The following is a 15,846-nucleotide window of genomic DNA, read 5'->3' on the forward strand; positions in this document are numbered from 1 at the left end:
CATAATGTGCAAATGTGTGGCCAGAGTTTAGTCTGCATCATTTCAACTTCAAACCTGTGACATTTAAAGTGCACAGCATGTGTATGACCCCTCCCCAGCAGCAGATTGTTGTAAGAAAGCCTGCACCAGTCATCCCGACTGACCGAGCGAGCGTCACTGTCGTTTTAAATCAGGATTAGTTATGTAACCAGGATTTATCCTTCTCTTCTCAGCAAGTCCCTCAAGATACAAGCAGATTGTCCTGTTACACTGCTGCCAGCTGCTCTGTCTGTCTCCTGCTCTCCCTCACTTTCTGCTCTTCTCTCTCTCTCTCTCTCGTTCCCTCACTTTCTGCTCTTCTCTCTCTCTCTCGTTCCCTCACTTTCTGCTCTTCTCTCTCTCTCTCTCGTTCCCTCACTTTCTGCTCTTCTCTCTCTCTCTCTCGTTCCCTCACTTTCTGCTCTTCTCTCTCTCTCTCGTTCCCTCACTTTCTGCTCTTCTCTCTCTCTCTCGTTCCCTCACTTTCTGCCTCCTTTTCTCTCTCTCAGCTCGCAGCCTCAATACAGAGTAAACAATCTGCTACACACACTGTAGAGACGATACACAAATAGTCTCTAAATCAATGCCTAGTCGGTCAAAACGGTTTTATTTAAAAAAAAAAATCCCAAGGGAGTAGGAAGTGTGGAAGTCATTTGCATCACTCAGACAGGAAGTGAAAAGTCTTAATCTATCTGAAACCTCGCATAATTACTGCTGAACATCCATGCACGGGCATGGACTGATGCAGGATTTTAATGACGAATTATGAGGAAAAAATGGTAGTCTGACATTTGCCCAATTACTTTTTTGTGAAGTGTTTATTACAGATGTGGTGGAGTGAAGTTTAGTGTCGTGGATCCAACAGGAGTTGCTCTCCATGTATTGGCTTGATCACTGTTTGAATAGCGCTCACTGGTAAATCCTGAGGTGTATCTGTGGGGATTAGGGGAGGAGTCTCATTCCTCTGCAAGAGTCAAAAAGCTGTGACATGCATCTAATGACACGCTGAGAAACGAACAGGTCGTCAGTCAGAGACAGGGTCAGGTGATCTCACAGAACTACCTCAAATGATCTCCTTATTAATCCGTGGTGGTGGTTGGTGGCACATAACGGGTTAACATGGCGTGCCAGCAACACAAAAACAATGCCAACGTGAGGGCATGTGTGAGAGGAAGAAATCCTTTCTTACCAGTGTTGTATTAGTGAAACAGTCGAGCTTCTGTTGTGTTTGAACATCAAGTTTTCTTTTGTTAATAAAAAATATATATATATATATTTATACCCGGTATCAGTGAAATCCCCCGGCTCAATCCTCCGGCTCAATCCCTCCCATCATCACCCCAGTGGAATAAAGATCAGGTTGTCATATTGTTAGGGGAGAAGAAACCTCGGTCTTCACAAACACAAAAGCAACCCTGCCCCCTGGTGGCCGTGAAGTGGAAGTGCAACAAGCAGCCTCAAACTTAAAAACCTGCCTGAGTCATGATAGGTTAGAAGGAGGTTTTTAAGTAGTTCCATTTTCAATACTTCCATACTTTTGGAGACCACGTGTATTAAAAATGAAAATACAATCTCCGTTATTCTAATAATTAATAGTATTGAAAAGTACAGACAGACCTACAGATCTTCAGTCGTATTTTAACCGAAAGCTTCCACAAGCAGAAGAGAGGCGACAGGAGTGTGCAGGAGTGTGCTTACAGTTTTTAGTAAATAAAAACAAGAAATGACCCAATACTGTGTGGCTAGCACTCGTTTGTCTGTTGCCATGGTAACCATACAGATGACCATATTGTTTAATTTTTTACTAATATCAAATCTCAGTCAAAAACTCTGGTGTTGTGACAACCGTAGTCTCAAGAAGAAGATAGCCCGCACACTGCACAAATAACAAAAAAACGTTTTGATTCATGACAATGTTTCAACCAGAGGTCTTCTTCAGGTGATTTAAACCCAACAAAAACTGGATCTTTCTTTTTTACATTAAACACACAAAACATAATATAATGCTTACCATGAAACTGACACAGGAATTAAAGTAAGGAGTTGCAGGTTTAAAGACTGAGAGAGATCCTCTGTGACAACACTTTCATAAAACCTCAGAGAACAACCATTTAAGAAAATAAAAAGACGATCACAAGTAAAGAATATTATACATTCAGATCTTTTTGGAAGAATTGATTGTGCATAATTTGAAATCTTGAAAATCTTGTAAACTGTATCAGTTACCAAACAAAACATGTTAACCTTTAAACTGATATTCTCTCATGTTGATCTCCGCTGTGGAGGCGGTTGATAACGAGCTCAGACAGAAGCCGAATGATTCCCCCTGTATGACGCTGAGTTTCTAGTAGGGCTGGGGTTCTTTAGGGGGTCTCTCGATTCGATTCAATTTTGATTCTTGAGGTCACGATTCGATTCAGAATCTGTTTTCGATTCAAAACCATACATTGATCCATGGATTCAAAGTCTATTTATGAATGAGTACATACTTCAGGATCTCCTCCAATCGTTTGTGAGACTGAATTTCTTGCTGCTTATTTGGCGTTCCTCTGGGTTAAAGAGCTAGCCTTAGCACTTAGCAGGGACCGACTGATTAGCCAAAAAATCTAAAATTTCAGAAGATAAGAATCTCGATTTTTACATGAATACTTTTTTCCCACCTTAAGTTTCGAGTTTATCTCACTGATTTGTCTTTTACCAGTGTTAGATTTTTGTATTCGAGCATCACTCTTCTTATTTTGAGTCTGTTCAGACCCTCTGCTGGATTTTTGCACCCTCTATATCTTTATATTTGTATTTCCCTCCCGTCGTGTTGTCGTTTCACATCCATCCAGTGTTCCAGTGTAGTGAGTGTAAGTCGGTGATGATTCATCTGTGATTTTAAAACCCAGTTGTTGTGTTTGTGTTGTGATCACTGGATTGGTTGATGTTGATTCACTGACCATAACCATTCTGAGGCGGGGCGGGGCGGGGCGGGGCGGGGCGGGGGGGCATGCTGGAGGCGGGGGGGGGGGTTTGTTGTGGGAGGCCCGTTGGCCGATTGATTCCTAACAGATGCGTTTGTCTTCTTCTTGAGGGTCACAGACGAACCTGAGAGAATCAGCAGATCTCCGGTCACAAGGTGAGTAACAACACGATGATCCCTTTTCACAACGATGACCTTTAGTAAACTCCTCTTTGAGTGACAGTTACAGATGATGTTAAAGTTTCTTATGCATTAAACAAACAGTTTGCATCATAAGTAGGGAGCTTTAAAGAAACTGTACGGAGGTTTTTCATCACCTCTTGACTTCCGACTAGCTGTGTCGAGGTGTTAAAGTATTTCTAGCTTCATGTTTACTTTACAAACACAAAGAGTGGAAACAATCAGCACGATAAGCATGTTTCCCAAAGTGTCCAAATATTCTTTAGAGAAGACTTCACTTGTTGAGTTTAAATGTTTTTCTTTTAACTCAAAAACACATCGAAGCAGAGTCCTACTGCGTTGACTTCTCAGCCGTGAATCAGTTTCTAAACATCAGACGTCGACATCTTTAACAACGTGAGAACAGTGTGAGAGAAATATCTTCCAAAAATATGAGAATTTCTAGTTCTCAAAAGAAATAAGAACACGATGTGATTCAGGAAACCTTTTGAACGTGATCACAGAGAGAAAACATTGGACATGCTTTCCCTCTTGATTGTGATCTTTTTTTTCTTTTTTTTTTAAATTTTTATTCAGAGCAAAATGTAAACATGTTTTGCAGCTAGTCAAAGTTACAAACGTTTTTTCAGAAAGTAAAGAGATACACAATAAAACAGGTATAAGACACAGTCGTCTAAACATTCTTATAAAATGAGGTGGTAGTAGAGGTGAGACAAATAAACATTTTGTAAAGGAAAATTCAAAGCTTGGCAAAGTCATTGTGAGTAAAAGTAATATGCCGGGATGGGCAAGCAAATAGGATTGTTGTTTGATTGTGATCTTAAATACAGAAAAGCCTCCGACAGTTTCAATACATCAAAGAACATTTCAAACAATAAAAAAAGCAATAAATCTGCTTAAAAGCAATCACAGCTGATGGTAATCACCAGCTGGTAGGTCATAAAGAGGCGATTGAGAAAATCCTGCTTTACATTTTTTATTCTTTTTTTTTATTTGTTCCGTACATGTCAAAACACACAACAGAAAAGGAAAAAACGATTCACACTTTATCCCATGTACAGAAAGGAGCAGGGAGAAGAATAAATCTCGTTTTGTCTGCCCCCTTAATCAAAAAGCAAACAATAAATATCTGGATGGTCCGTCCAAATTCCAATCACTGAATGAATATCACGCCAACATAAAACACATCTGACAATTCAGTCTTCACTTCGTCAGAAATAAGAAGGAACACACACACAGAACACACTAACTGCCACTTTCATACAGTCTGATAACTCTGTTCTTAAACTGAAATATCTGAACACAACCCTTCAAATCATTATTTAAAGAATTCCACGATTTAATTCCAGTTACAGAAATACACTTCTGTTTTAAAGTTGTCCTTCAAACGTAATGCTTAATTCCTCCTGTTATAAAGAGAATTTCCCTTACACCAGGATTACATTTTAAAATATCCAGCAGAGATTTAGAAACAAGCTTTAAACTGGACACTTTTACAAGCTTTTTGTTCCCTTTGTGATGATAATAGAAACGTTCATAACTCGAGGAAACACAGACAAATAGAGATGTGACAGTGCTCATACTAAACAGCTTGTTCATGTTCAATCACTTTAACTAATCTGAAGAGCTTCACTATCCACCTGCCCAGAAATATCTTCTCCATATACTGTACCTTTAACTGCACGATCACAATGACAGAGAATTTCATTTAATGAAAGTATTTTAGATCTCAGAACATCGACAATCTTGAAGTTAAGAGCTAAAAAGAAATGACTAAAAATGTCACATTGTTGTTTAATGTGGTTTGTAGAGAAGCCTGGATATTAATCCTACCAGACGTTTACTTTAAAGTTAAATATCAGAATAATTATGAGTCATGTCAGACCACTAGAACTATGATTGGATTGTGTAATAACTCTGTGTGTTTTCACTAAAGGTCATGTGTACTCTCTCTCAGCCTCAGCTGCTTCAGCCCCTCAGTCTCAGTCTCAGGTTCAGTCTCAGGGTAAAAGCAGCAGGTAAAGCAGCAGCAGGTTAACGTTAGCTAAGAGACTGTGATGTGGCTGTAGATGCTGAACATGGTGGTAGATAATCCCCTGTGGGTAGTAGAGCCCTGACCTTTCTCTATGTGAAGAAAAGAAAGAAAAGAAAAGTCTTTTCATTACGTCGTCAGCGTCATCGTCCCTGAAACGTCTCTCCCTCCCTCACCTGCAGCCCAGTGTTTGAGAGAATGGATTCTGTTAAAGTCTTTATATGTGATTTTTCACACTTAAATATAAATCAAGTATCTCCTCTGAAAATAACTCTGTGAGTCATGACTGTCTACAATGGGTGTAACACCCGAGTCCCACTGTCTGTGATGTTTTCAGAGTTTTCAGAGTCCTATCTTCACTTTGTTTACATCGCCAGGCCGGCCGGCTGACTCCTCCCCTCGTGTATAAAAGTTGTTTAATTGAGGGACTAGAGAAAAGAAGAATAACATACTGTACTCACTGCTTAACTGTGTTTCTAGATCACGCTCATTTCAGGTAAATTTACATGCAGTGTGAAGATACGAGCATAATAAAGATCGCTAGCATTAGCATGCTAACACAACAATGCAGCACGAGTTGTTTTGGTTTCATGCTGGTGCTCAAGGGCGACATCTGCTGGATCAAAAAATCACATATAAAGCCTTTAAGTGTGTGATAGAGAGAATACTACCAGAGAGGAAACAAGAAGACAGTTTGTTAGTTTTTTTATGTATATTTAGTTGTCAGGTCATATTTTAAATATGTCCCATCCTGACCCCCAAATCCTTCACATGAACATTAACTTCAGGTGGGTTTCATTTGTACGTCCTTTTTCTGTAATGCATCCACTGTATGGCATAAAAAAGAAGTGATGTTTTTAAACAGTTACCTATCTGAGACCCTGGAAGCATGTTGTAATATCAAAATGTAAAAAGTCTGATTCTAATATTTCTTCTTCTCCTCCTCCTTTCCCCAACCTCTCATACATTCACATCCAACCAACCACTCTCACCTTCATCACACCTTCCACCTCATCTGAAATACCAAAAATCATTCCCATCCATGTTGGATCTTGTGCTGTTCTGCCTCTCCTGCTCCTCCCATTTATATTTTTATGAAACAAACCCGCCTCCTTCTTTAAACATCAAACCCCGCCCTCTCCTTTTTATTTTTATTTTTTATTTTGACCCATCCACATCCATCCTGTCTCTGCATGACTCTTGCACCTCCCCCCTTCCAGTCGCCATCTATCTGGGCATCAGAAAGCGGCCGAGCCCCGGACCCCCCGATGCGGCTGGGATGTGAGGGTGCGGAGCCCCCGCGACCCGGCCGAGGTGGTGCTAGCGCTGCGCGAGGCGGCTCAGGGCTGCGGGTGCCAGGTCCACCTCGCGGGTCCTTTCCTCCTCTCCTGCACCCACGGAGCAGCCGGCGCTCGCGTCGCCTTCGAGGCCGAGGTCTGCCAGCTGCCCAGCGGGCTGGGCCAGAGCAGCGGTGTGAGGTTCAAGCGCCTGTGGGGGGCGCCGTTGGCCTTCAGAGACATTGCCACCAAAGTGTCCAAAGAGCTGGAGCTCTGAGGGCGACGGGAGGCGGGGCAGATTGATGACGGGCGGGACAAGTTGACGACTGAGGAGGGCTGAGGAGGAGGAGGAGGAGGAGGAGGAAACCATCGACTCCTCCTCTTCCTCCCTGGGCTTCACCTCATCTGTTGTGGCTAGTGATGCCTCGCCTCCGCCAAAGACCCTCTTCTCCTGATGCCACAAACAGATGCGCAGACACGTAGACCGACATCAGCAGACTCATGACCCCCCTTGACCTTGGAGCTGCCAGTGACCCACACCTCCTGCTTAGAACCTCCGTATTGTGTGAGCCCTCAGAGTCACCGTTTAGTTTTTTTATAATTCATGTTTGATGATGATATGGACGGTGTTGTTGAGAGTGATGGAGAGTGAGGATTTCTTCTTGTTGTTGTTGTAATTCCTATTCGATCTTATTTGTCATCATTCCTTTTTAAAGAGCTGCTATCTAAAGATACTTTTTTTTGTGTGTTTTAAATTCATTTTCTCTCTTTGAATGCTTTTTAAATGAGCAGGAGTTTGACATCTGTTGTCATTCTTGGAAGCCGGTGTTGCATATTTAAGAAGTGAGGGCGCAGTGTGACCCCGGGCCTCTAGAGGGAGACATGCAGAAATGCAAAGACTTAAAAGGAGCATCATGGCCTTTCTGCAACGTCATTTAAAAATCACTAAATTTACTGCTCAGTGAGGTGTTTAGTTTGTTTCATGTTTTTACTGAATTCAATACTCTGGACTCAGAGCGCACAGACGAGCAAAGCAGGATGTAAAATAAGACCCAGCTGATATACATTCACGACCTTTACCAACGAGAAAAAGTCAATTACATTAAGTGAACAATAACATATATTTTAGTTAACAGCTGACTTGATCTGTACCAGGAATCATGATTTGAGACGGGCAGAGAATAACAATGTTACAGACTAGAACCTCAACGTTTAATTTTAAAAAAGCTGGGTTTTTTCAGCTGATAATAAATGCCATATTCTGAGACCACCATGCACTCTATTAACTATCAGTTTATTATCATTATTTCACCCTCTAAATTGAGAAGATTAAATTGTTGCTCAGCACATATCGCATGCTGCTTCCACTGAGTGCCCTGCATCACTTTCTGGTCTGATACATTTCGATTCTGCGTCTTTTCAAAACGATGCAACATTCATTATTTTAAATATCGACGGTATCAAAAAGTAAAGGAAGCATAAAAAAAAAAATTGTCCATATTTTTTAACCCAGAACTTCTCGCAGCATATTCTGACGTTTCTAAAGTCTTTGAGGCGTCTCATAAATGTACAACTGGTTGGTACTTAAAAACAAAGAATCTACCCAACATTGGGGGTCCAGGAATTCTGTTTTTGTTGTCATGGTTTCAGAACAGGTATTCATTTTGTTATATTTGTATTTTTTTTTTTTTTACTAGAATCGTATCAAAGTGTAAAAACGCTGGTATCATGGCGGCCCAGCATCCAGACAACTAATCAGATCACATTCATGGAAACAAATATTTTCTCTTTCACCATAAAGAGATTCTCCCGGTTTGATTGCTCTCAAACTGGTTTTGATGTCCCCTCGGCTTGTCACTGTTTTTATCTGATATAATCAGATGTGTTCATGCAAACCACAAACCTGATCAAAACATGAAACTAAAAAAAGCCTTCATTGTTGGTTTACATCTTAAAAACAGAGATTTCACTAAATCTTTGAATCCCAGTACACAGCAGCTGACTGTTACACATCAAGTTGTTTTAATTCATCTAATCTTTAGAATATATTTTCATAAACACGTCTACAGTATCCCGTACTGTTGTGTAGTAAACAGAGGAGTCTGTTTTAGTAACAAACAGCTGTTGCTATGGCAGCACTCTGACATCACAGTCTGCATCGACTGTCCTCATAATAACGTGCAATACAGCCACAAAGCTGAGACTTGAATACACATTCATTTAGACTCAACAGGGCTCTGTGATTTATTCTTCATTATGTTGATTTGTTGTTAAAATTCATTGAGCACTTTTCTGATTTTAGCCGGGTTGGCCTTGTACTGAACCGGCACCTTTTTTTTTTTTTTTTTTTTTAATTCAACCGTAATTTGTTTTGTACAGTTTTTAAAAAATGTCGATGTCTCACATGATTAAAGCCGACGCGAGTGAATAGCTGAAATTTGAATGCCTTTACTCACATGAACGGCTTCTTGAAATCATTCACTTTCCACAGTAATCCAACTTCCAAGTTCAGCACCCTCGGAAAAAATCAAGATTCATCTTTCTCTGTTACATGTCGTCATTTTTTTTTTGTTCTGGTCCAATAATGCATTTTAGTTTGTGTTCCTAAGCTCAGTAAAACTTCTGATTTTTAAAATCTGTACAGCTCCCCTCGCTGGTCGATCCGGCGGCGGCACCACTGACACATGTAGGACTGTAAGAATTCAGACTGTTAACCAATCACTCCACTCTCAACTCCACTGATTCATCAAAGCATGCAACGTTTGAGGTTAAAGATGAGAATGTGACCGAACATGACTTTGGGAAATTAAAATGTTGTTGCTTTTTTTGGTTTATTTTAGTCCTGAGTCCACCTCTGAAGACTCCAAAATCAAAAGGTTGTTGTTCTTGTCTTGTTACTCTCTCAAGCAAACAAAACGTGTACTTCTGAGGAATGCGACCTTTAACCTTTAATCAAACACTGATGTGTAAAAGGACATGTTTGATGGTACAGCAGATTATCTTTACGGCTGTAAAGAATTCACCTTTAAAAACAGGAGCAGGTATGGACCTACTGTTCAAAAATGTGAAGATGTGATTTAGGGCTAAATTCATTTTCTGAACAACAGGCCTCTCTCTCTCTCTCTCTCTCTCTCTCTCTCTCTCTCCCTCTCTCTCTCTGAACTTGTTCTGTAGATACAGTTAGAGCCGCGCTTTAAGGCTACAGTTCTGTTGTAAAGTGTGTTTGAAGACATTGCTGTTATCAACAAAAAGTTAACTTATGGGCTGAAATGACCTAAATGATCGACCTGCAATCCTGCATGTCTCCTAGGAAATAATGTGTGACACAAAAATAAAGACTTCAACCTCTTTCATATTTCATGTCTTTTGTTTTTTGTCCCGAGCGGTTGCAGCAGATCCAAGAGAAAACACGAGGAACAAGTGTTTGATTGTTACATGGGGCATAGTTTTTAATTGTCCAGATATATATTACAACCAAAAAAAAAAGACTTTCGGTACTTTACATAGCCATGACCAGACTATGCATGGATTGATCCCAGGATGTTACAGAGATGTTGGGAAGAGATGTTTAAAGTGACAGGAAGTGAGAAAGAGGAAAATAAAGTGAAAGCAGGGGATAGAAAAGATGAAGAACAGAAGTTCAGTAAAGATAGCAGAGAGAAAAGTGGAGTGTCTTCTTAATCAGGAAGTAGCCAGTCGGCCGAGACCGGTGAGATAACTTTACAACAAGGGCTACCCATTCATTTTTTTTATAAAATAAAAAAAAACCAAACACAGACAGTCACTCAGTCATTGGATGTCTGTCCACTTTACTTCTGGGCGGGGATCATGCCATCGATGGCCTCTCCCTTCTCGAGCTTCTTCTCCATCTCAACCATCAGCTTGACACCATCGACCACCAGCTGGACCTGATCCACCTCGGAGGAGCCCAGACGGTCAGCGTTGGAGATGTCGAACACGCCACCCACGGAGGCTGTGTCCACACCACCTGGAGGGGGGGGGAGAAGGGGGGTAGCAGTAAGTAACAGTAAGGGAACAAAAGAGGCCCAAACATGGGATTTTATAGTTTTGTTAACGTCGGCTGTGACCGATCCCTTATCAGTTTGTTTTCAGTACCTGTGCCGCGCTTCTGCAGACGCAGCCTGGTCAGGATCTCCTCAAACTTGGCATGTGTGCTGAGCTTGGGCAGCTTGACGTGCACGCCACCGCGCAGGCCGGTTCCCAGGTTGGAGGGGCAGGTCAGGATGTAGCCCAGATGCTCGTTCCACATGAAGCCGTGGTTGTGCTTCTTGAAGATCTCCTCAATCTGACCGGTGGAGAGGCAAACAAAAATGCATGTTGGTTCTAAAAAAATAACTAGGCATTTCTTGCAAGACCCTTCACACGCCATGACAAGCAATGGTTGAACATCTGGATTTTTTCACTTGTGTTCACATGTGCCTACTTGAATCTTGCAAACTCATGTGTTAAAGTATCTGTTACCTTCTGCAGGCCAGTGCAGAAGCGTCTGAAGACCTCCTTCATGTTGCCTCCCTTTTGCATGGAGATGACACGCAGGTGATCCTCCTCGTTCACCCAGACCAGGAAGGTCTTGTTGTCGTTGTGCCTGAAGGAAGATTAAAAAACAGACTCGGGGTCAATTGGTTTTTACAAAGAGGACAAAATGTTCCCAAGCAAAGTCTTTGATACTAGAATGTTGCATGAAAAACCGCCCTGCAGATTTGTGATTGTTGGTTTCTCACAGTAAAGTCAAAGGGGAAACGTAACCCTGACAACCATGCTAACCCTGATCTGTGAATTATCTGAGCTGCACAGTATCAGACTTACAGTATGTCAAACCATTGTAAGGGGCAGAAGTGTGCTGCAGCCTATCTCACTTTTACAGAGCAGGCGTCATGAGGATTCTCATATAAGAGAGAGACAGATAGCGGCAGTTTTTACAGTTGACTTGGGATGGGTAGATGGGAGATTTTATCTTAAAAGGGTGTTGTTTTTTATTATTTGTATTCGCTGGCAGTTGATTATCTGATTTCTTATCATGGAGAGTTTCAATAAAGTGAAAGTTAGCGGTCACATTTTCTTTACACTCTTGAGTCTAGTGTTTTTTTCTCTCTCACCAGATGCCTCTGCCGTCGGGCCAGTCACGGGCCATTCCGGCGCAGGTCAGCAGGGGGGACACAGGCTTGTCGAAGAGGAAGTGATCAGCGATCAGCTGCTCCTGCTCGGCATCGGTCATGCCGCACAGGGGGTAGTACTTTCCCTTCAGCTCACCGTCCAGGTTGGCCAGGGCTGAGAGGAAAAACAAATGGATTCAGTGTCTGATTGTTACACAAAACACTTTGTAAAAAGATTGGACAGATTGGGTTTATTGTTTTTATAAGTTTGGCATTCACCCTCAATGGACAGTTTCTCAATTCCTCTGCGCTCTCCACGGCTGTTGTGGGGGGGCAGGGTGAATCCCTTGATGCTGCGGCCAGTACGGACACGGCTGGACAGCACGTAGTTGGGGTCCAGGTCGTCACCTCCCTGAGAGAAGCAGAACAGAAGAAAGATGATTATTGTTACTGGAGCCAATGTTTGTCAGGACTCATTTGTATTAGAGAATGTGAGAGAGTGGCTAAATATTCTGCAGCTTGTTGCTTCAGAAAGTCCGTTTCAAGGCATGATGGGGAGACTTAAATGTTTTAAATACATAACCAGCCAAGTTACCAAAACAGTAATGACATTAAACGCTTCCTTTCTTTTGGCTTCTTACCTTCAGGTTCTCGAAGTTCAGGTCGGTCTTGTGCTTGTCGGTGGGCTTGTAGCCACTGTGACGGTCGGAGATGATGGGGTCCAACAGATCCTTGAAGATCTCGTAGCACTCCTCATCACCGGCAACGCAGCCGACAGTCATGATGAAGGGGTGACCTGTGGGACAAGAGGAATGATGAGAACGTTGGTATTTATTTTAATATATATCTCACCACAATGAGACGATGAATTCCTTGATTATAAAATTAACCATGAATTGAAATTTTAGCCCTAAAGCCCAAAAAATGTGATAAAGCTCTTGAGTCGCCTCAGCAGGTCAGATGGACGCTGACCTTTTCAGGTTCAGAGGTTCACGATCATAACTCGTATTTCACTACATTATAGTTGTGTTTATGTCGATCACTTCCTCCTTCTTACCAGGGTTGTCAACACCGGTCTGGATGACGTCATCCACGGTGAAGCCGCTGGGGGTGGACTTTCCCCTCAGCTTGCTGTAGATTTCCTTGGTCAGCACCTACAGCGGATGAGACCCAGTGCTGGTCAGTGATACATTCATGTGACTTCCTGTTTCTGTGACATTTAAGTATCTTAACGCCACCTCATGCTGAAAGTTATTGGTGCCTGTTAAAGGAATGTTTTTTTTCTTCTTCTGGGTCATGGATAGACACGTGTGTGAGCACAGTTTTTATACCTTGGCCATGTGGTTGTTGTGGAGAGAGAGATCGGGGAACTCCTCGTCCACAGAGAACTTCATCTTCAGGTCATTGTGGCAGTTCTTTGCCATGGCTGCGATTCTTACTCCGCCTGAAAAGTTCAGAAAAAAATATATATATATTATTAGTGTGATTTTTCTGAAGCTACAATTCTTGTAAACGTATTTGCTGGAACTGCAATAAAAAAAATATTTTGCACACTTTTATTTACAAGCTACACAAAAGGAGTTCTTGATGTTTTTTTGTTTGCGGTGATGTAACAAAGCAACCCGAACAACAACAACAACAACAACAACAACACAGTAATCTGATGAATACCATTTTTCTTTTCAGGAATTTCTCCAAATTTTTCAAGAGTCCTGTCTATGAGTCTTCTGGTAAAGAAGAGACACCTTTTCATCTCTCTCTCTCTCTCTCTCTCTCTCTCTCTCTCTCTCTCTCTCTCTCTCTTTCTGTCTTGCAGCTGTCTTCATGCTCTTCCCCCTGCTGTTCTCACCACCTGCCCCCCTCCGCCCAGCAGCTCAGGTTATTAATAGTATGGTGGTGCCGCCTCTTGTCCTGCACACCTCCCTCCTCTGCAGGGAGCTACAGCACAGTAATGAAAGATTTCCCTTCTCTCTTACTTCATCTACAGCCTCAGACTAATGCAAGCTTAGTTTCCAGGCTACTATGCTATTTGGAGGTAGCAGAGAAAGTTCCACAAGTAGTTAAGAGTTGAAAAGAGGAACACAGGCGCCCGGTGCATGTCAGCCCGACTCTTTCCTCCCTGTCTCTCTACAGATATCCTATTAATAAAGACAATAGGCAAAAAAAATCAAATACAGTTTAAAATAGATCAACATTTTCTAAGATTTAAAAAAAAAGTTGTATGCACCTTTTCATCATTCTGAATCTATAAACGATAAGCTCCCTCTTTTCATCTCTCAGAGGTCAGAACTCAACCTGCTGCTGTAGTTGATCGATGACCCCTGGTACACTTAAAGGTCAAAGCATTGAGCCTCTCAGATGGCTCCATATGTTCCATGACTAAATCAAGCGCTCCTAAACTATTCAGAGACACACTGGAAACCTGTCCTGCTGCCGTCAGCAACAGCTGACAGAGAGTCACAGCTGTTTGGGTGACACCATGCTGCCATATACTAGTGCTACCAATACCCCCCCCCCCCCCCCAAAAAAAAAAAAACAACAGTGTCGATTATTTCAATGAAATCTCACTACACTAGGAGAAAAATAAATTGCAAAGATTTTAGTAGTTTCCATATCAGGAAAGAAAAATGCAAATCATTGGAGGAATCCAAGAAAAAATACAAGAAGAGAAAACGTGTTTTCAATCCCAGAGTTCACAAAAGAAGGAATCTGTCAAATTGTTTCCCTAAAATGTTTAAGGTCCATACTTCTAAGAAGAAAAAAATCCCCACAATCTTTTCCATGGATATATAAAAAAACTAAAACCTGATTCTGTCTTTTTACCTGCTTTGGAGAAAAGAAAGGGTTACAGATCCTGGGATCAGATCCTGTTCACCAACTTTAAGGGTTGCCCAACTTTGCCAGCTGATGGGCTTAAGCATTTATACCCAGACCCCTCATCCCTATTGGCTGACCACACTCAGGGTCCCCTTTTTCGATTGGTCACAGGGGGTCTTCTGTGCCCGGTTGAGTTTCTAAAAGGCAAGAACAAACTTCACACAACACTCGAGATGAGAGACAAGTGAACAGCTGCAGTCATCCTGTTCAACCTCTCACCTCCTGCCAGCTGGTCGCAGCTCGAGCCTGCAGGGGAGAAAGGTGGTGGACATCGTTCACCTTTATACTTTAATCAGTTTGCATTATTAAGTTGTGTTTGAGGAGGACAGATCATTTCATTTTTGCAGAGATTAACAGAATCTTTGTGGTGTAGACACTCAACAGAGTTTTGTGATTGACAATGAGAGTCACTTTAAAATGTATTAAATTCTTTAAGCAGCATGAGAGTGAATAAACGACATAATGCAAATCTTAAAGAATATGATGTTTTGTTTTAGTCTTTGTAATAAAACACAACACTCCCTGTGCACACAGTTTTTTTGGTTTTATCTGATTTTACGAGCAACAAAAAAACTTCAAGGCTGGAGTGGGTGAAGGAAATTCCAATGTTTTCACTGACCATGCAACCCCCACCATCGCTGAGCAAAGACAAACACCCCGCCTGATAACAAAAAAAATAGCACAAATATATATATATTACAAAATAAAGCTTTTTGTTAACTGTGGTAAGAATATGATTTGAGGGTATGGAGGGTGACATTGCTTAGCTTCATTCTAAAAATGTAAAAAGATTTCCATCAGTTTTTCGTCAGCTGGAGAAGAGCAGATGGAGCTGATGGTTTTGACTTTTGGTGTAACCACGAGTGCACATGTTCTGCACTGCATCTGACCCCCATGTTTCATAAGTGTCCCCGATGAGCGGAGTAAACCGAGTCATCGTATGCAGGAGTAAAAATAAAAACTTTGTGTTAGATTACATTCTGGTGATATCGATGATTACAGATCGGGTTTCATCGAGCTCTAAACCTTCCAATTTGTGAAGTGGAAGTGTCTGCATGTGTAAGTTTAAGACATGTCACCGCTCCCTGTGTGAATGTCATGCAGTGATGCATAGTGACAGGCTGTCCCAACTCCAGACATTTGCCAAGTCAGAGGAGGAAAATCAATTCTAGCTCCTTTTTTCAGTTGAATTAAACATGTGAGTATGTCTACATAATGTGTGTGTGTGTGTGTTGTGCCTTTTCCAGAAGTTTCAAGTTCATCCGTGATATTCAGTTTCCTGAGTTTTAGGTTACTTTATGCAACGCTAAGGCCATTAGTCGGAGCTCACAGAAGGTTATGCTCAGAGTAAGGTGCACATAGTGTCAAGCCTGATGTCCAGCT

At 41.7% G+C, this 15,846-nt stretch overlaps 2 protein-coding genes across 9 annotated transcripts in view; one reads left to right on the top strand and one right to left on the bottom strand.

The window, feature by feature from the left end:
• mark4b (MAP/microtubule affinity-regulating kinase 4b) overlaps nt 1-9,038 on the top strand; it is a 57,702-nt gene extending 48,664 nt beyond the window's left edge. For 2 of the 8 annotated variants that reach the window (XM_061047228.1, XM_061047227.1), the window contains exons 17-18: nt 3,095-3,139; nt 6,416-6,630. In XM_061047228.1, the coding sequence (XP_060903211.1) occupies nt 3,095-3,139; nt 6,416-6,480 (110 nt within the window). In that variant the 3' untranslated portion in view covers nt 6,481-6,630. Of the gene's footprint in view, nt 1-3,094; nt 3,140-6,415 lie in introns of all 8 variants that reach the window. The other 6 variants (XM_061047224.1, XM_061047223.1, XM_061047226.1 and 3 more) reach the window with 4 other exon arrangements.
• Nucleotides 9,039-9,895: 857 nt separating this feature from the next.
• ckmb (creatine kinase, muscle b) lies at nt 9,896-14,567 on the bottom strand. The gene is made up of 9 exons (XM_061047237.1): nt 14,410-14,567; nt 12,918-13,030; nt 12,644-12,740; nt 12,228-12,382; nt 11,866-11,998; nt 11,590-11,761; nt 10,955-11,078; nt 10,589-10,778; nt 9,896-10,460 (listed from the first exon to the last, which is right to left on the bottom strand). The coding sequence occupies exons 2-9, from the start codon at nt 13,008-13,010 to the stop codon at nt 10,282-10,284; spliced, it is 1,143 nt and encodes a 380-aa protein (XP_060903220.1). The 5' UTR covers nt 13,011-13,030; nt 14,410-14,567; the 3' UTR covers nt 9,896-10,281.
• Nucleotides 14,568-15,846: the final 1,279 nt, after the last annotated feature.

The sequence above is a fragment of the Labrus mixtus genome, chromosome 9 (assembly GCF_963584025.1).
Source record: "Labrus mixtus chromosome 9, fLabMix1.1, whole genome shotgun sequence".
In the NCBI taxonomy this organism is placed as follows: Eukaryota; Metazoa; Chordata; class Actinopteri; order Labriformes; family Labridae; genus Labrus; species Labrus mixtus.

Coding starts and splice junctions, on each gene's coding strand:
- ckmb (XM_061047237.1), bottom strand. CDS start 13,010: ATGGCAAAGAACTGCCACAATGACCTGAAGATGAAGTTCTCTGTGGAC. Junction 12,383..12,643: donor GACCGGTGTTGACAACCCTG/GTAAGAAGGAGG, acceptor CTTGTCCCACAG/GTCACCCCTTCATCATGACT. Junction 10,779..10,954: donor TCTGCACTGGCCTGCAGAAG/GTAACAGATACT, acceptor TCCACCGGTCAG/ATTGAGGAGATCTTCAAGAA.